This window comes from Oncorhynchus nerka, linkage group LG24 (assembly GCF_034236695.1).
Source record: "Oncorhynchus nerka isolate Pitt River linkage group LG24, Oner_Uvic_2.0, whole genome shotgun sequence".
In the NCBI taxonomy this organism is placed as follows: domain Eukaryota; kingdom Metazoa; phylum Chordata; class Actinopteri; order Salmoniformes; family Salmonidae; genus Oncorhynchus; species Oncorhynchus nerka.
Window position 1 is genome coordinate 60,006,382 of NC_088419.1, and position 14,212 is coordinate 60,020,593.

Genomic DNA, 14,212 nt, shown 5'->3' on the forward strand with positions numbered 1-14,212 from the left:
AGATGCCTTCCCTTATTCACAAGGCATCTGTAAATAGGAGGAGATTGAATTATTGCAATAATGACTCTAATGAGATGCAAGATAGTAAATAATTATGCATACAACTATGACTAATACTGAGACCACACCTGATGGCACAGTGCAGCTTATGAGACATGCCAACTATTGACCCACAGTCTTTTATTCTGTAGCCTAAACAAGTATTATATTATAGGCCTATAATATATATGTAAAAACGTGTATTCTTTTAAATTAATGCATAGCCCAGGTATTAACTATAGCCTACTGTAATAAACCCCTTACAATTAAATGCCACTCTTTACCCCTTTGTCATGTGAAAAGTGAAAAAACACATTTGCACCACATTTAACATTTAACATTCATTTTTAGTCAATTATTCGAATGAGTGCTTTGGATAGGATGGATCCTGTACAGTGTAAGAATGTGCCATGTAACCTGTATGCATTTAGCATTGCTTTTGATTATAGGGCCTTAATTAAGAGAACTTTAATCACATGTCCCTATAAACCTCATGCTGTGTTATAGTGAATCAAATCACCTGCCTAGCCTAACAATGAAGTAAACCTAAACATAACATCGATGGGGGTGTACTAGAATAGAAAGAAATAGAACATATACTTTAAAATGGGCTATTGAAAAGTTTTTTATTTTCTTTTGGGGGGGAATGGATATGACAAAATAAAGAGCAATAATGACTTGAGACTGTGTGGGAAGACAAGGGAGGGGCTTATAAAGTATCAACTTGAATGTTGTAGCTGTTGAGGCGTGCACCAATGCAAACCCTCACTAAACTAAAGGCAAACCTTAAGTTACTTTCATACAACCACTGTTTATCAGCTTATCCGCACTTACATACGGAGCTCCGACGTTCGATGTAAAACGTAGTTCCTTCGTTAGAATCAGACTGTTGATTCAACGTTGTTGGAGAGGTGGGTTTCAACTCCTTCGTTTTCTCCCTTAGGAGTGTGGTTTTAACCCACGTAAGAGGGAAAGAAAGGACAAGAGAGCGAAAGGACACGAAAAAGGCAAAAAGGCTATCTGAAACATGATCTCCATGTTGTGTCTCATGCTGTTTGTTCCACGTGTGTTCTCCTCATCGACACGTAAGTACAAAACTCTGAAGTGTGATATTGTGAGAAGCCGACTACCAAATTTACCATAAGCCCGTTCCGGGTAGACTGATTTGAAGGGGAGGGGCGCTACCCCATTTGTCAACAAAAAAAGTTACATCTAATGTACATGGTACAAGTCTTAACAATGTGTTAGATACATTGTATGTACATTGTGTAAAGGCACGAAACACAAGACTCACTGAATCACAGGTGTCCAGACTGTCCACATGTGTACTTGCCAAGTTATCAAATGTTTGACCTGTAATTAAAGTAAAGGACATATATTTATACAGTAATGAATGAACAGATGATGAGTGATATTTCAAGATGTCATACTTCGAGATTTTTTGCTGTCCAAAATATAGGGCATTCTGGATTTGCCTATAAATGGTAAATAATTGGTAATAACTACTTAGGCTCTGTCTAATGCAACAAGTCTGCAAAAACGTATTGTACGATGATTATGGCATTGTACATCTTTGTGCGTGACTAAATGTAAACTATTTTCCATTGATATTTCACATATTGAAATCAACAGGCTATTCTGTGACAATCTTCCACAGACAAAGTGAATGCTGAATCATTTTATATCTACGGTATTGCTTTTCATTATAATGCATTATTGGACTTATAGCACTGAAATAACAGAGAAATGTGCCACAAAGGTTTTCAAATTCAACATTTCAAGCTAATTGGAAATTCCTCATTTGCAATGTTGCTGTGAAACATACAATTCATTTACCCCATTTGAGTAGCTATACATAAAGTGGAAATATCAGTGCACACACTGAATTCAGCACAAAATGTCTCACACCCAGTCCTCTTTAGCCCAGTCAGACTCATAGTGAGCAGCATATTGGCACATATGTTAGATAGGTTGTCCACCGCCCACCAAGAGCACACTTAATAAACCTTACATTAACCCTTGAATCTCCCCCAAAGGAACCGAGTGGTAACATACATTTCAAACAGTATCGCTTCTCCGGGCATTTCTCATGAAGCATTAATCATAAGACAAGAGTCAGAAGAGTAAAGGATTAGTGAGGATGGAAAAGCATTAAAGAATTTGACCAACAACCTTGTCTGACCTCTCCAAGTGATCTCCCAACAGTTTCAGCCCAGGACCCATAAATCCACTTCATTACTCTCAGGTCATAAATATCGCCAGATCTTCTCCGAGTTGGAGTGTTTGCACTCAAAAAAATAGCAAAGGTTGCTTATGATTCATTATCTATTCACTCTGAACAGACATGAGATCAAGAACAAACCTTTTCAAGCAAATCAAATCGAAGTTTATTGCCATACGTGTTAAGCCATCATCACCTCTAGGAGTGCAGCCCATATAAAGTAAAGTGTGTCTGTGTGTCTCCCCCCAGAGGTGGCTGTAATCTTCCCCCAAGACCCAGCATTGTGGATGGGCTCCAGCCTAACGGCCACGTGCACAGTGAGCCCCGAGCGGGGGCTGCATGCCAACACTATGTACTGGACCCTTAATGGGAAGAGACTCCCAAGTAGCACCTACGGCCTGCTGAGCACCAACGGCCTCAGTGTCACCTTGCACCGCCTCAACGGCTCCCAGCAGCAGTCTGGGGACAACCTGGTGTGTCACAGCAGAGACGGACATGTCCTGGCTGGCTCCTGTCTGTACGTGGGCAGTAAGTGTCAGGTTGGCCCTGGAGGCCTCAACCACTTCTTCTGGGGACAAGTTGTCAGTACATTTAATCCACAACAAAATTATATTCCCCCTTCAGATTTAGTTCCTCCTTAAATTTGGGTGAAAATGACAAATCTCAACCAATTATGTGATGTTCTGAAAAACTGCATTATGACGTTTCCTGGTGCATTAAAAGGGGTGTGCTCAAAAGGACAGCACTGTGGGGTAACAAGGAGATATTGGCAAATGCATTTGTTTGTTTGCATCAATATTGTCTGAATAAGCAGCTCAGGGCTCTGCATTTACAAAGAGATGATTGTTTTTTTTGTGCCTTTTTGATGATAAACTGTGTGTTTGCTATGATTTTAAAGAACCACTGAACACTCCGATTGGCACGTGTTTTTCTGTTGCTCATTAGAAAAACAAGATTTCAGTCTCGGAGGAGTGTTTTCTTACTGATTCCGTGTACGGTCAATGATGTTTGTCCCCCATGAGACACTGTAGAAGCAGATTATTTCACTTCCTCAAAATCCCCAGAATTAATCTAAGATAACTAAAATAAGAAATCTGTAGTTCATTTAGACGTTTTTGCCAAAGATGTTTTAGTTGCGCAATTTTACAACTAAATGAGGTGTTTAGTGCAGTATTTCTCAAGTAAAAGATGTACGACATGTTGTTTTATGTAAACAAAGTCGGCCTGCTGGGCAGGTCTGTCTCAATGTCTATGCTATTGGATAGAGAGCAATTACTGTATCTGTTCACCCCATGTTAGAGGGCAAATGTACATCGTCAAATCAAAACCCAACCATAATTTACCCATTGTGACGCACAGATGTTCCATACTCCGTTTTAGACAAGATGAAATAATCCTATTTACACTTTGCAGTCACTTTTGACACTAGAACAACTATTTCTGACTTATATTGATGTCACTTAGGTCGTTTTCAAAGGGATTCATTGCTTTTTAAAGGTAGTTGCTCTTTAACGCCTGTTATATTACCCCACTCTAATCTGTAGTGTCTCCCAGCACAGTATGTAATGCTGTCTTTGAATCATACCCCAAAGCCTCAGTTTAGCTGCTCAGTAGGTTGTAATCAGCGCCACTACTTTGCTTCTCTCTCTCCACATCTGTGTTTGATAGTCTATCATTGAGAGGAAATGAGACAGGCAGCTGAATCCTCTAGCCTGTCGTCTGAGGTTAAGTAATGTGCCAGTGCATGGGTGTCAAACTTACTCTCCACTGGCCGGGTCCGAGGCCACAAAAAACAATATGTATATATATAAAATTCTTATTTTTATTTATTATAAATATTTTTGGGGGTTGGGGGAAACTAACTCAATACACTTTAAAGTTACTAAAACCAGATCGAAACTGTTTAGAAATGTTAATGGACCTACATTCATACAGTGTCTTGACCGTGTCCAGCCCACTAATAATAGCCTAAATGAAAGATAGACAGTCAGGGAGCTTCGAAATTGTTAAAAATGATGGAGAGAGGAAAATGTTTTGCTAATTTTGACTCTGAGGAACTATAACCAATTTTCAGTGCAGCCCTCCGGACCTCGTTGAACACCGAATGTGCCCCCCAGGGCAAAATGAATTTGACACACCTGTGCCAGTGTATGATTATGGGATTGAGTGACCATTTATACCCGTTGTGATAGGAACTATTATAGTGATGTATTTGTTTGATTGTTTGTTGAATTCATGCTAGGGATTATGAGTGACAATGCATGCTTTGTATGATACACAACCACTGTGATTAGTTACTGAGAGAACCATGTATTCTCACTGTTAATATGCAGTGCCCCCGGAGAAGCCGGTCAACCTAACCTGCTGGTCCCGAAATACAAAGGACCTGAGCTGCAAGTGGACCCCCGGTGGTCGGGGTGAAACCTTCATCAAAACCAAATACACCCTCAAGTACAAATTGAGGTGAGAGCCACAGATGTCCAGCATCTCCCAGGTGATCACCCAACCCACCATAATTTCTGCTTAGAAACAATGATAGATGCATCACCTGGAACACAATTTCTTTATTTTACTCACTAGAGGCCTATGTCATTCTGATGAGGCATTTCTAAGACTGAAATTGTGCCTTTTGTACTGCAGATAGATGTGTAATGGACTTTCATTTGACTCGTAATGCCACTTGTACTGTTAACATTTCATGGTCCAGAGCACACTGAAAATGTTACGCTTCGCTAGTTGTTGGCAGTACATTATATTGACCATTTTAGTACAGATATGATTGTCTTCACGTTGCTGTGTGTTCTGTGCAGGTGGTACGGGCGAGAGAGAGAATGTGAGGACTACAGCACGGGGCAACGCTACACGTGTTACATCCCCCGGGACTTGGCCCTCTTTACTCCCTACGAGATCTGGGTGGAGGCGTCCAATCAGCTGGGGGCTGCCACCTCTGATGTCATCACTCTGGATATTCTGGATGTGGGTAAGTGGAGTGAGCCTTTGGCCCAGTCTCCCTCCTGCTCCCCAGCCCGCCACACCCCGCCCTCACCAGAGTGCCAGAGTGGGCAGGGCATGAAAGTGTCCCGTCACCATAGTGACAAGAGGGAGCTTCCGCTCCCCCGTGTTACATGAGTCCTTCATGAGCCCATCCTTTCCCTTTTCTCTCCTCTCCTCCTCGCCTCACTTCACTCTCTAACTCACCACTAGATCTCCTGCATATGGCTAACACACTTTCATGTGAGAAAGGAATTTTATGTGTTCTCAATCCATCCCTATAACAATATCATCGATTCTGGCTGTGATTATAAAAGATGAACTGACCTGTCGTAAAAGTTCACCAAACACCAGACGTTTGGAAAAAAGTGATACACAAATGATGATGGATAGATAAGGTTGAGGACACAAAACTAAATATCACTTGTTAATTCCAACAACATTTAGCTTGGCCTTGGTACATTTTGGTGTTGTATTGTTGGAGTAAGCCAACTTACAACACTAGTTTATGGTAAAAAAAAGATTATCATTAGCCATATGTTGCAGTATTGTCTAGCTTTAGGATTAAGGCGTGTCCCTGTGAGTAGAAAGAAAACTGTACGCAATTGATCTTTGTGTTGGTCTGCGTGTTGGTCTGCTACATCCCTACTGTACCTGACACATCTAGAGACCACAGATAGGTTGGTCGGAAGACAGAGGATCCCTATAACATGATGCATCACTAACCTCTTGTTTCTTCACCCTCTCCACAATGGAAACAATAAGCTGTGGAATTTTTCTGTGGAATCTTCCATGATTTTCTGCTCCCCCAGGGGTGAACTTGGTCAAACCAATAAAGTGCATCAGTAAACAAACAACAAGGCAAACCTGAAATGAAGGGAGCAATAGATTTATAGACAATCACAAATGGGCTGCTGACATTTTTATATGATTCTCTCTCTTTCTCCCTCTCTCTTCTCTCTCATCCCCCCCTTTCCCTCTATCAGCGGCATCAAAGTCATTTACTTCTTTGAGAGCCTTATTGCGTAGGGAAAACATGTTTTTTTAATGCTGGAGCGAGGGACAAAAGTACTGTGTGCATAAATCATCAGACTGGGGAGAGAAGGCAGAAACAGACACTGACCTCATTACCCTGCTTCCATAACTACACTCATTAAAAGGACTGGGAGAGAAAGCGAGAGAGAAGAATATAGGGGGGAGGGGGAGAAAGAGAAGGCGAGAGAGAAGAAGAGAAAAAGAGCAGGAGAGAGAGAAGGAGAGCGAGGAGTAGAAGGAGAGAAAGAAAGAGAACAAGACAGTGAGATAGAAAGGAAGGGAGAGAGAAACAATCAAATGCAGTGGATAGACTGTGAAATAAAGTGAATTTAAGGAGAGAAGCAAAGTGTTCTGTCAAAGTACATGAGGGAGACAGCGTTGGTGCTGGACACCAGTACAGCCCAGCCCTGACATTAAACATTCATCACCATGTTTTATTCAAGCATGGTGGCTGTGTGGTCTCTAGATATATCTGTAGTGTCTTTACATTGTGGTACAATATTTATCAGGAGGTTTCTCAGAGGGGAGAGTGCTTTCAGGTACACTTTGTTGGGGTCATCCAAAGGATGCTGATCAGTCCACTACTTGTTCTGTCAGAAATACAGAACATAATCTACTGCAAAACCTTAAACAACCAAGATTGTATACAGTATTTTAGTGCTTATGAAGCAGTGCTGAGAGTGTGATATACTCTTTGTACTGAGTTTTGTGTTCCGTAGTCTTGGCATATAACGACACAGCTTTGTGACTAACCTGTGTCTGCGTCCCTGTTGTTTCAGTGACTACAGACCCTCCAGACAACGTCCATGTGAGTCGTGTGGGGGAGCTTGAGGACCAGCTGACAGTGCGTTGGGGCAGCCCTCCGGCACTGAAAGACTTCCTCTTCCAGGCCAAATACCAGATACGTTACCGACTGGAGGACAGCACTGAATGGAAGGTAGAGTAGTACTTTATTTCAACATTCAGACACATTTCTCTCTCTCTCTCTCGCTTTCTCTCTCTGTCTCTATGATTCAGAAACTCGATGGCATCTTTTATCTGTGTAAATATTTGAGATGCATGAGTGGCAGGTACTCTCGAGGGACTATAGAGCTATATTTTGGCTGTTAAGCCAAGCTTGTGCATGCTTGTTTGTGAGTTCTGTTTCCACTGAAATATACAAGTGCTATGTGTGAAAATCTGATTTATACTACCGAACGTGTGAGCGTGGTGGTTAGTAGCTTCACTGTGAGCGTGTTTTTATATGTTTCCTTTGATATTGCGCTCAGTTGGTGGATGATGTAGGTAACCAGACATCGTGCAGGCTAGCAGGGCTAAGGGAAGGGACAGTATACTTTGTCCAGGTGAGGTGTAACCCAGTGGGGATCTACGGCTCCAGGAAGGCTGGGATCTGGAGTGACTGGAGCCACCCTACAGCTGCCTCCACGCCCCACAGTGGTGAGTAAAGATTTACATAGCTCTTAAAGGGGAAGGATATTATAAGGGCTTATATAGCTTCATTAGCATTTAGTTAGATCAGACATAGAGTATATTCTTGCGGGGGCAATTATGACATTCGTGAGCACTTGTTACATGCGTTTTCAATGCTATTAAGGGGATATTAATAAAATGATCTTCAATAGTGCACATTGGAGATATTATTGTGGGAGATATGTTGTAATCTTTAATACTTCCCAAAGTTTATTATTAGATCAAACAGTGTTATTATAGCTCACAAGCCATGGGACATAAAAACTACCCACTAATAATCAACCTTTCATTGCCAAATAAACCAAAGAAACAATAACCTCATCCCAGATTAGGCTTCAACATCCTGGGAAAATGAGATCCAAACCGTATGTGACCCCAGAAAGCCAAACATCAAATGACACGATAGAGATCTTTCATCCAAGGATTAAAGAACTCAAGCTGAAATTGCAAAGAGCTGAGGGGGACATCTGATAGATAGACTTCTTTTTCACTTTCGTTAGCCTTGAGAAATTGATCAAGTTGAAATGCAGTCTGTCAGTTGCACACAGGGAATTAACACAGAGTGGAAACAGATTTGGGGAATACAACAGCAGATAATGGGTTACATAGGTTATGTGGTATTTACTTCCAATGGGGAGGAAGTTGTTATCAGGCTCTGTTGTTTGCCATGGAGTATTGGTTGTGGCAGGCTTTATAATAATGTTGCCCTCTACACTGGATGTGCACCAGATCCATTTTGTGAATCCCTTCTATTGTAGTCATATCAAATCTATTGTAATCAAATGGACTATTCTCAGTATGCAGCAGAATGACCTTTCACGATAGCTAGAGCCCAGAGGTCATGCTGAGGTCCTAGCCCTGTGTGAGCCACTGACAAATCTGGTCCCAGCTGGTTTAGTTGTAGGAAGAGACAGTGGGTTCAATTCCATTAAACCTGAATTGAGGTGTTTACGCGATAGCTCTTTTTCCCCATGGTCAAACAAAAACACATAATGGTCCACCTACTGCAGGTAGTGCGTGGACAGCATGCAGGAGCTATCCTCTCTATCAAACCTTGTCCTTGACCACACTGCTGCCTTCCTTCTCCCTGGGCAGAGCCGCTGCAGAGTGGGTCATGTGACCCCAAGTCGGGCGAGCAGAACTCCACCCTGCGACGGGAGCTCAAGCAGTTCTTTGGCTGGGTCCGCAAACACGCATGCGGCTGCAGCGGCATGTCAATCAAACTCTACGACCAGTGGCGGGTGTGGCTGCAGAAATCTCATAAAACACGCAACCATGTAGGTAAGAATAATATTCCCTTTATTTCTGTTCCAGCTCAGCATAGGCTTCACGGTTATGCACCGTGATTATGTACTACTAGGCTACTGTAGCTCCTTATCACAACAACACCCTCTGTTGTCAATGTGTTGAACTCTGCATACACCCCTATTCTCTGACCCCCTTTGTCCTGAATTGTACTTTTGTGTTTTGCGATGTGGTCAGCGTTTTGGAAGCACACAGAACCATTCCCCTAGAACTGGTTAGACTTTCTGAAGTCTCAGTCTGATGTTTTATGTTCAGGTATGTGTGCGGTTTCCACTTTATTGGCCCAGAGTACAGCATAAAGTTGATATCCGCTCAGTTCTCCAAGTCATGAAATCTAATTTTATTACATATTTTAATGGCATAGACTTATGATCTTCAGTCGATTGCCACAACAAAGGGAAATGAGCATGTAAATATAATTAACAACCACTATAATGTGTTCCTTTTGTGTTTCGTCTCTCTGTGACGTGAGGAGCTTGTTTCACAACATAACTGAGCCCAAATGGCAGCCAGGAGGACTGAGCTCACCGCTAAGCCACATCCTCTGTTCGCCCCCTGAACCCAATCGCTGGTTGTTATGCTACTGAGGACAAGGGAACTGCCCGAGTCTTTTATCTCACCTGATTTGTGTGGTGTCCCTGAATAATGTCTGTGTTTAACTGCTCTGACAGGCGTATATTGATTAACCTCTGAGAAAAAAGGAGCAGTTTAACTGGCTGTTACCAATACGCAATTGGTGTCAGTATGATAATGAAATGAATTTCCATCGTTTGTCTATTTAATTATCCAAATATTAAGCATATGTTTTCTCTTTCAGATTCTACAATGCGATAAATCCTAACACATGCTAAACATCATTGAAGTATTTTAACAACATTCACAACAGCAACTGAGAAACTGTCTTAGAAGGCCACTTTGAGGCCCTGTGGGTAGAAGCCATCCAACACTCTGGATATTCCAGCATTTGGTCACACACACCAACTTTTTTTTGTAGGAATCCATATGGAACAGAAAAAGAACTGATGCGAGACGCCAGCGTTACACTACTGTCTGCAGCCCAGGATTCAAATAGAGTGGAATCGCTCTTTGCTCAGATACCAATACCTATCTCGAAGAACTGCTCGATCCCCTCCTCTCCACACACATTCTCTCTTACACACACATCTCCGGGGAGTGGCAAAGAGGAGAGCCTTTCTCTGATCACTGAGTGGGAGCATGGAAACGTTTCTTAAAGTAGCATTAGTACATGTTTGACTCAGATGGCCATAAATCATCTTACTGACTACCATCAGATCAGACACGTAGTGGCCAGCTTCACAGACTTTTACCAGAGAGACAAGGGCATTACGCAATCCTCCTGGAATGTCATATACAGTACAAAGAACTTCACTAATTCAGCTCCTGTTCAGGAAACTCAATCACAGAACATTTGTCAGAATTCTAGAAGATGAATGTACTTTCATAATGTATTTCCATTCTTTCCAACCACTTTAATAGCCACACAGTTGTCTAAGCTATGTGTCAATGCAATTCAATTGTATGGGCCTTTTACTGGCAAAAACATGGTTGGTATGCTAGCAAATGCTAACACACCATTTTGTAGATTGGCTTTGTTGCAGTAATAGCAATTGAACTTGATATATTTTTGGATTGAAGTCAGGTTTGTGGGTCACCATGACCAAAGCCCATTCTGCAGTTTGTTGTTATTATGGAAGTGTTCTCTTGTCCTGAGGGTTTGCACCACTCTGGATTCCTCTTATTGAAATTAAGTGGCATAAAGTTTAACTGTATATACTGTGTCTGTGTGACTGTGCGGATTAAGACATTTTTATATTTTTTTATCTGCATATTTAAGAGATCCTAAGTAATATGTCTCTCATTAAGTTATGTTCAATTATCAATAATAATTATGAATATGTCATAGTTTGACCGTTTTTGTCTATAAAACAATAAAAGAATGACACTTGCCTTGGAATGTTTTTTATTAAGAAAGCAATTGTCAGATTATTGAAGTATATTTAAGGCTAAGACAATATTTGTATCCTTAAAAATATTTACAGGACAGGAGAAAAGGCTTTTTTTTGCTAAGGCCACACAGGCATACACATGCAGAGACACACGGTATGGAATGACTCTGGGATGCAAGAAACTGCAGCAGTCGGGTGGTGTGAGGGAGGGATCAATAACTTAGGCAAATTAATACAAAGAGGAAAGTTGTAGCAGAGCAGTCCATCAATCCCTGTCTGGGCAGCAGCCTCCAGGGAGTCCCCATCACTACGACTCCTCCTAGTCATATTTAAAGTTCTGCAGGATCTCACTCAGGGCCTCTTTATTTTTTATGATGCTGCAGGAGGGGAGACAGAGGTATAAGAGGATTGAGTGCATTCCTGTGAGTAGTCTGCATGCAAACAGCAGGTAGGCCTAATGAAAAATGACATCAGTGATCAGGCATGACAATGGAGCAGCTTAATGAGACACTGAGCTTCTTCAGCAGCTACAACACTCAATTTTTAGAGTCAGCTCATTGAGGGAATGGGTGGGTCAATGGGGAGATAAAGCCCTGAAAGCAGGGGTAAAATCTGCACTTACTCCTGCTTGATCTCCTGGATCTTCTCCTGACAGCCCTCGTCCACTGGGTGATCCTGAGCCTTCTGCTTTGCCAGCTGCAGCTTGGCCGTCTGGACAAGACACATCAGACATGTGCAAACCATTTATCAAACGTTGAGCTGGAGCAATCAAATGTTAATACTAGTCCGAGCCCAGAAGGAAAGCCGATGCCAGACATTTAACATTGGGAAAATTGATAGTGTGGAAAATTAAAGCCATTATTTAAATCTTGTTAAATTCTCCTGTTTACTGCCTGAGATTCTGCGCTTCACATTACAATTGTGCATTACGATGTCAGATCCGTAAGAAGTTTCTCTACTATTTGAGACATTTGTTGCATGATACCTTCTCTCGATTAATAACAAGAATGATGTCTGACCCTATGCATCTCTAATTTACCTAGTCATGTTCCATCCCTGAACAATGAAGCAGAAAATACAGGACATTTGTTACATTTTCAGAGGACAAACCTGACCCCTTGTGGCTGACTGGAAGAAGTCTTGTGATGAACCTTGGAGGTCATGCATTATGGAAGGGTGGGTTGTTCAGCAACAAAAGCGATGTGTGCGCAACCGTGGACAAAAACAGGCGTGGTTGGCTTAGAATCAAAGGATTGTTGACAACATGTAAACTACAGGTAACTGCCATAATAAAGGAAACCATTAGGAATTCAAAGTATATTGAAAGCAGGTGCTTCCACACAGGTGTGGTTACTGAGTTAATAAAGCAATTAACATCCCAACATGCTTAGGGTCATGTATAAAAACGCCCAGTTGCCCAGTATGTTGGCTACCATGGCTAGAAGAAAAGATCTGACTTTGAAATAGGTCTCAAAGGCAAATAGGGTTTTTAAAGTGTGTGTGTCTGTTACCAGATCACAACCCAATTGAACACTTGCAATGAGCAGCATTTCCTGTATGACCTGGGGTTGTATGTGTGGGAGGGTGTGTGCTCTCTCTCTCTTTGAAGAATAGATGTCTTACTCTGGTTCGAAAAGCAAAGTCAACATACTTCTTGAATTGTGTATCTGAGAGGGGTGGAAATCCAGCTATATTCTGGAATGTGGTCAAGTCTTTGCCCCAGCAGGTCATGACATGCCTCTGCTCACATAACAGACACACAAATGACATTGTTGGTGCTTTTAATTACCATTTAGCCTCCGCTGGCCATCTATTTGACAGAATGGTTTCTGAAAATACCTCAAGTTCCACTAGAGGGAGTCCTATATTCACCTCTTAACATGGCCTGGAAGTGCATCATTCTCTGCTCTCACCCTTTTTTCCCCCATTTGAACCATTTTATGTCAATTATGTATTAAGTGTCTTGCAAAACATTTGTGTCAACAACAACAAAAAATACACACGATCCCTTTCTACTGCAGCGTTCTGCTCCCCTCATTTTAGAACCTTTGATCCACATTTTAATTTAACAATTGCTTCTGGTGCTATCCCTAATATCTGGAAGGCAGCACATGCCCTCCCCATTGGTGGAGATCCTGACCTAGATAACTACTGCCCAATTTCTAAACTAATCTTGCCTTGCAAAAATATTAGAATCACTGGCAAACTGTCAAGTACCTTTTATAACTTAAATTATATTCTTAATGTGTACCAGTCTGGTTTTAGAACTGGACATAGCACAGTTTCTTAAATATTATACTAAATTGCTCAGATCATAGGAACAACTGGGCTGCCATATTTACAGACCTATCCAAGGCCTTTGATACTGTTGAGCATCCCCTACTCATTCAAAGGTTGTCTGAAATGGGCCTCGACCAGACGTCTTGCAAGTGGTTTGGAAACTATCTGTCAGACAGGACACAATATGTGCTTTCTGATGGTGTCAAGTAATCTCGACATTACTAAAGGTAACCCGCGGGGGTAGATTTTGGGACATCTTAACTATTTATACAAATAATATTGGTCAATCTGCAAAAACCTGTAACAATCACCTGTATGCAGATGAAACCTACGTATGCTATTGCCCCTACAACTGACCAGGCTGTTGGAGTTGCAATTCCGCTTTGCAGAAAATCCTTGTTGATTTAAACTTAGTACATAACACATGCTGTTTTCTAATTCTCTTAGAAATATTTCAGATGGCTTACACATTTATGCCTTGGATGGTTCTTTCATCCTATAAATATCTGGCCTTTTGGGTTGACAATAATTTGACGTTTAAAAAAATGACATACGGAAGAGCTAGTTAAGAAGCTGAGATTTAAAGGCTTATTTTATATACTGTAACTAGATCATACCTCTCCCTAAACAGCAGGAAGCAGATTGTACAGTCAACTTTCCTGTCAGTTCTTGACTACGGTGACACCATCTATCGGAATGCATCAGCCACTACTCTTCAACCTTTGGATGCAGTCCACCATAGTGCCCTTCACTTTATCACCCGTGTTTTAATACCCATCACTGCATCCTGTATCGAAAGGATGGTCCTCATTAAAGACCACACCATTATTCCCTCTTTGTTTACACAAGCTTCCGACCTACCTCACCTTACTATTCAAATGTAAACATATGACACGCCAAACCC

General features: G+C 41.6%; 1 protein-coding gene and 1 long non-coding RNA gene across 5 annotated transcripts; one reads left to right on the plus strand and one right to left on the minus strand.

Annotated features, from left to right (window-relative positions):
• Window positions 1-762: 762 nt before the first annotated feature.
• On the plus strand, window positions 763-10,218 carry crlf1b (cytokine receptor-like factor 1b). 4 transcript variants are annotated; one of them, XM_029632515.2, is made up of 8 exons: window positions 763-1,124; window positions 2,510-2,788; window positions 4,594-4,723; window positions 5,071-5,240; window positions 7,066-7,223; window positions 7,555-7,723; window positions 8,852-9,033; window positions 10,056-10,218. In XM_029632515.2, the coding sequence occupies exons 1-8, from the start codon at window positions 1,067-1,069 to the stop codon at window positions 10,131-10,133; spliced, it is 1,224 nt and encodes a 407-aa protein (XP_029488375.1). In that variant the 5' UTR covers window positions 763-1,066; the 3' UTR covers window positions 10,134-10,218. The 4 variants fall into 4 exon arrangements, with proteins under 4 accessions (XP_029488375.1, XP_029488376.1, XP_029488377.1 ...); XM_029632516.2 differs by having other exon boundaries at window positions 8,852-9,037; window positions 10,056-10,185; XM_029632517.2 differs by having other exon boundaries at window positions 8,852-9,037; window positions 9,879-10,148.
• Window positions 10,219-11,069: 851 nt separating this feature from the next.
• On the minus strand, window positions 11,070-12,267 carry LOC115107398 (uncharacterized). The gene is made up of 3 exons (XR_003860197.1): window positions 12,139-12,267; window positions 11,651-11,739; window positions 11,070-11,405 (listed from the first exon to the last, which is right to left on the minus strand). It is a non-coding gene; the product is annotated as an uncharacterized LOC115107398 (long non-coding RNA).
• Window positions 12,268-14,212: the final 1,945 nt, after the last annotated feature.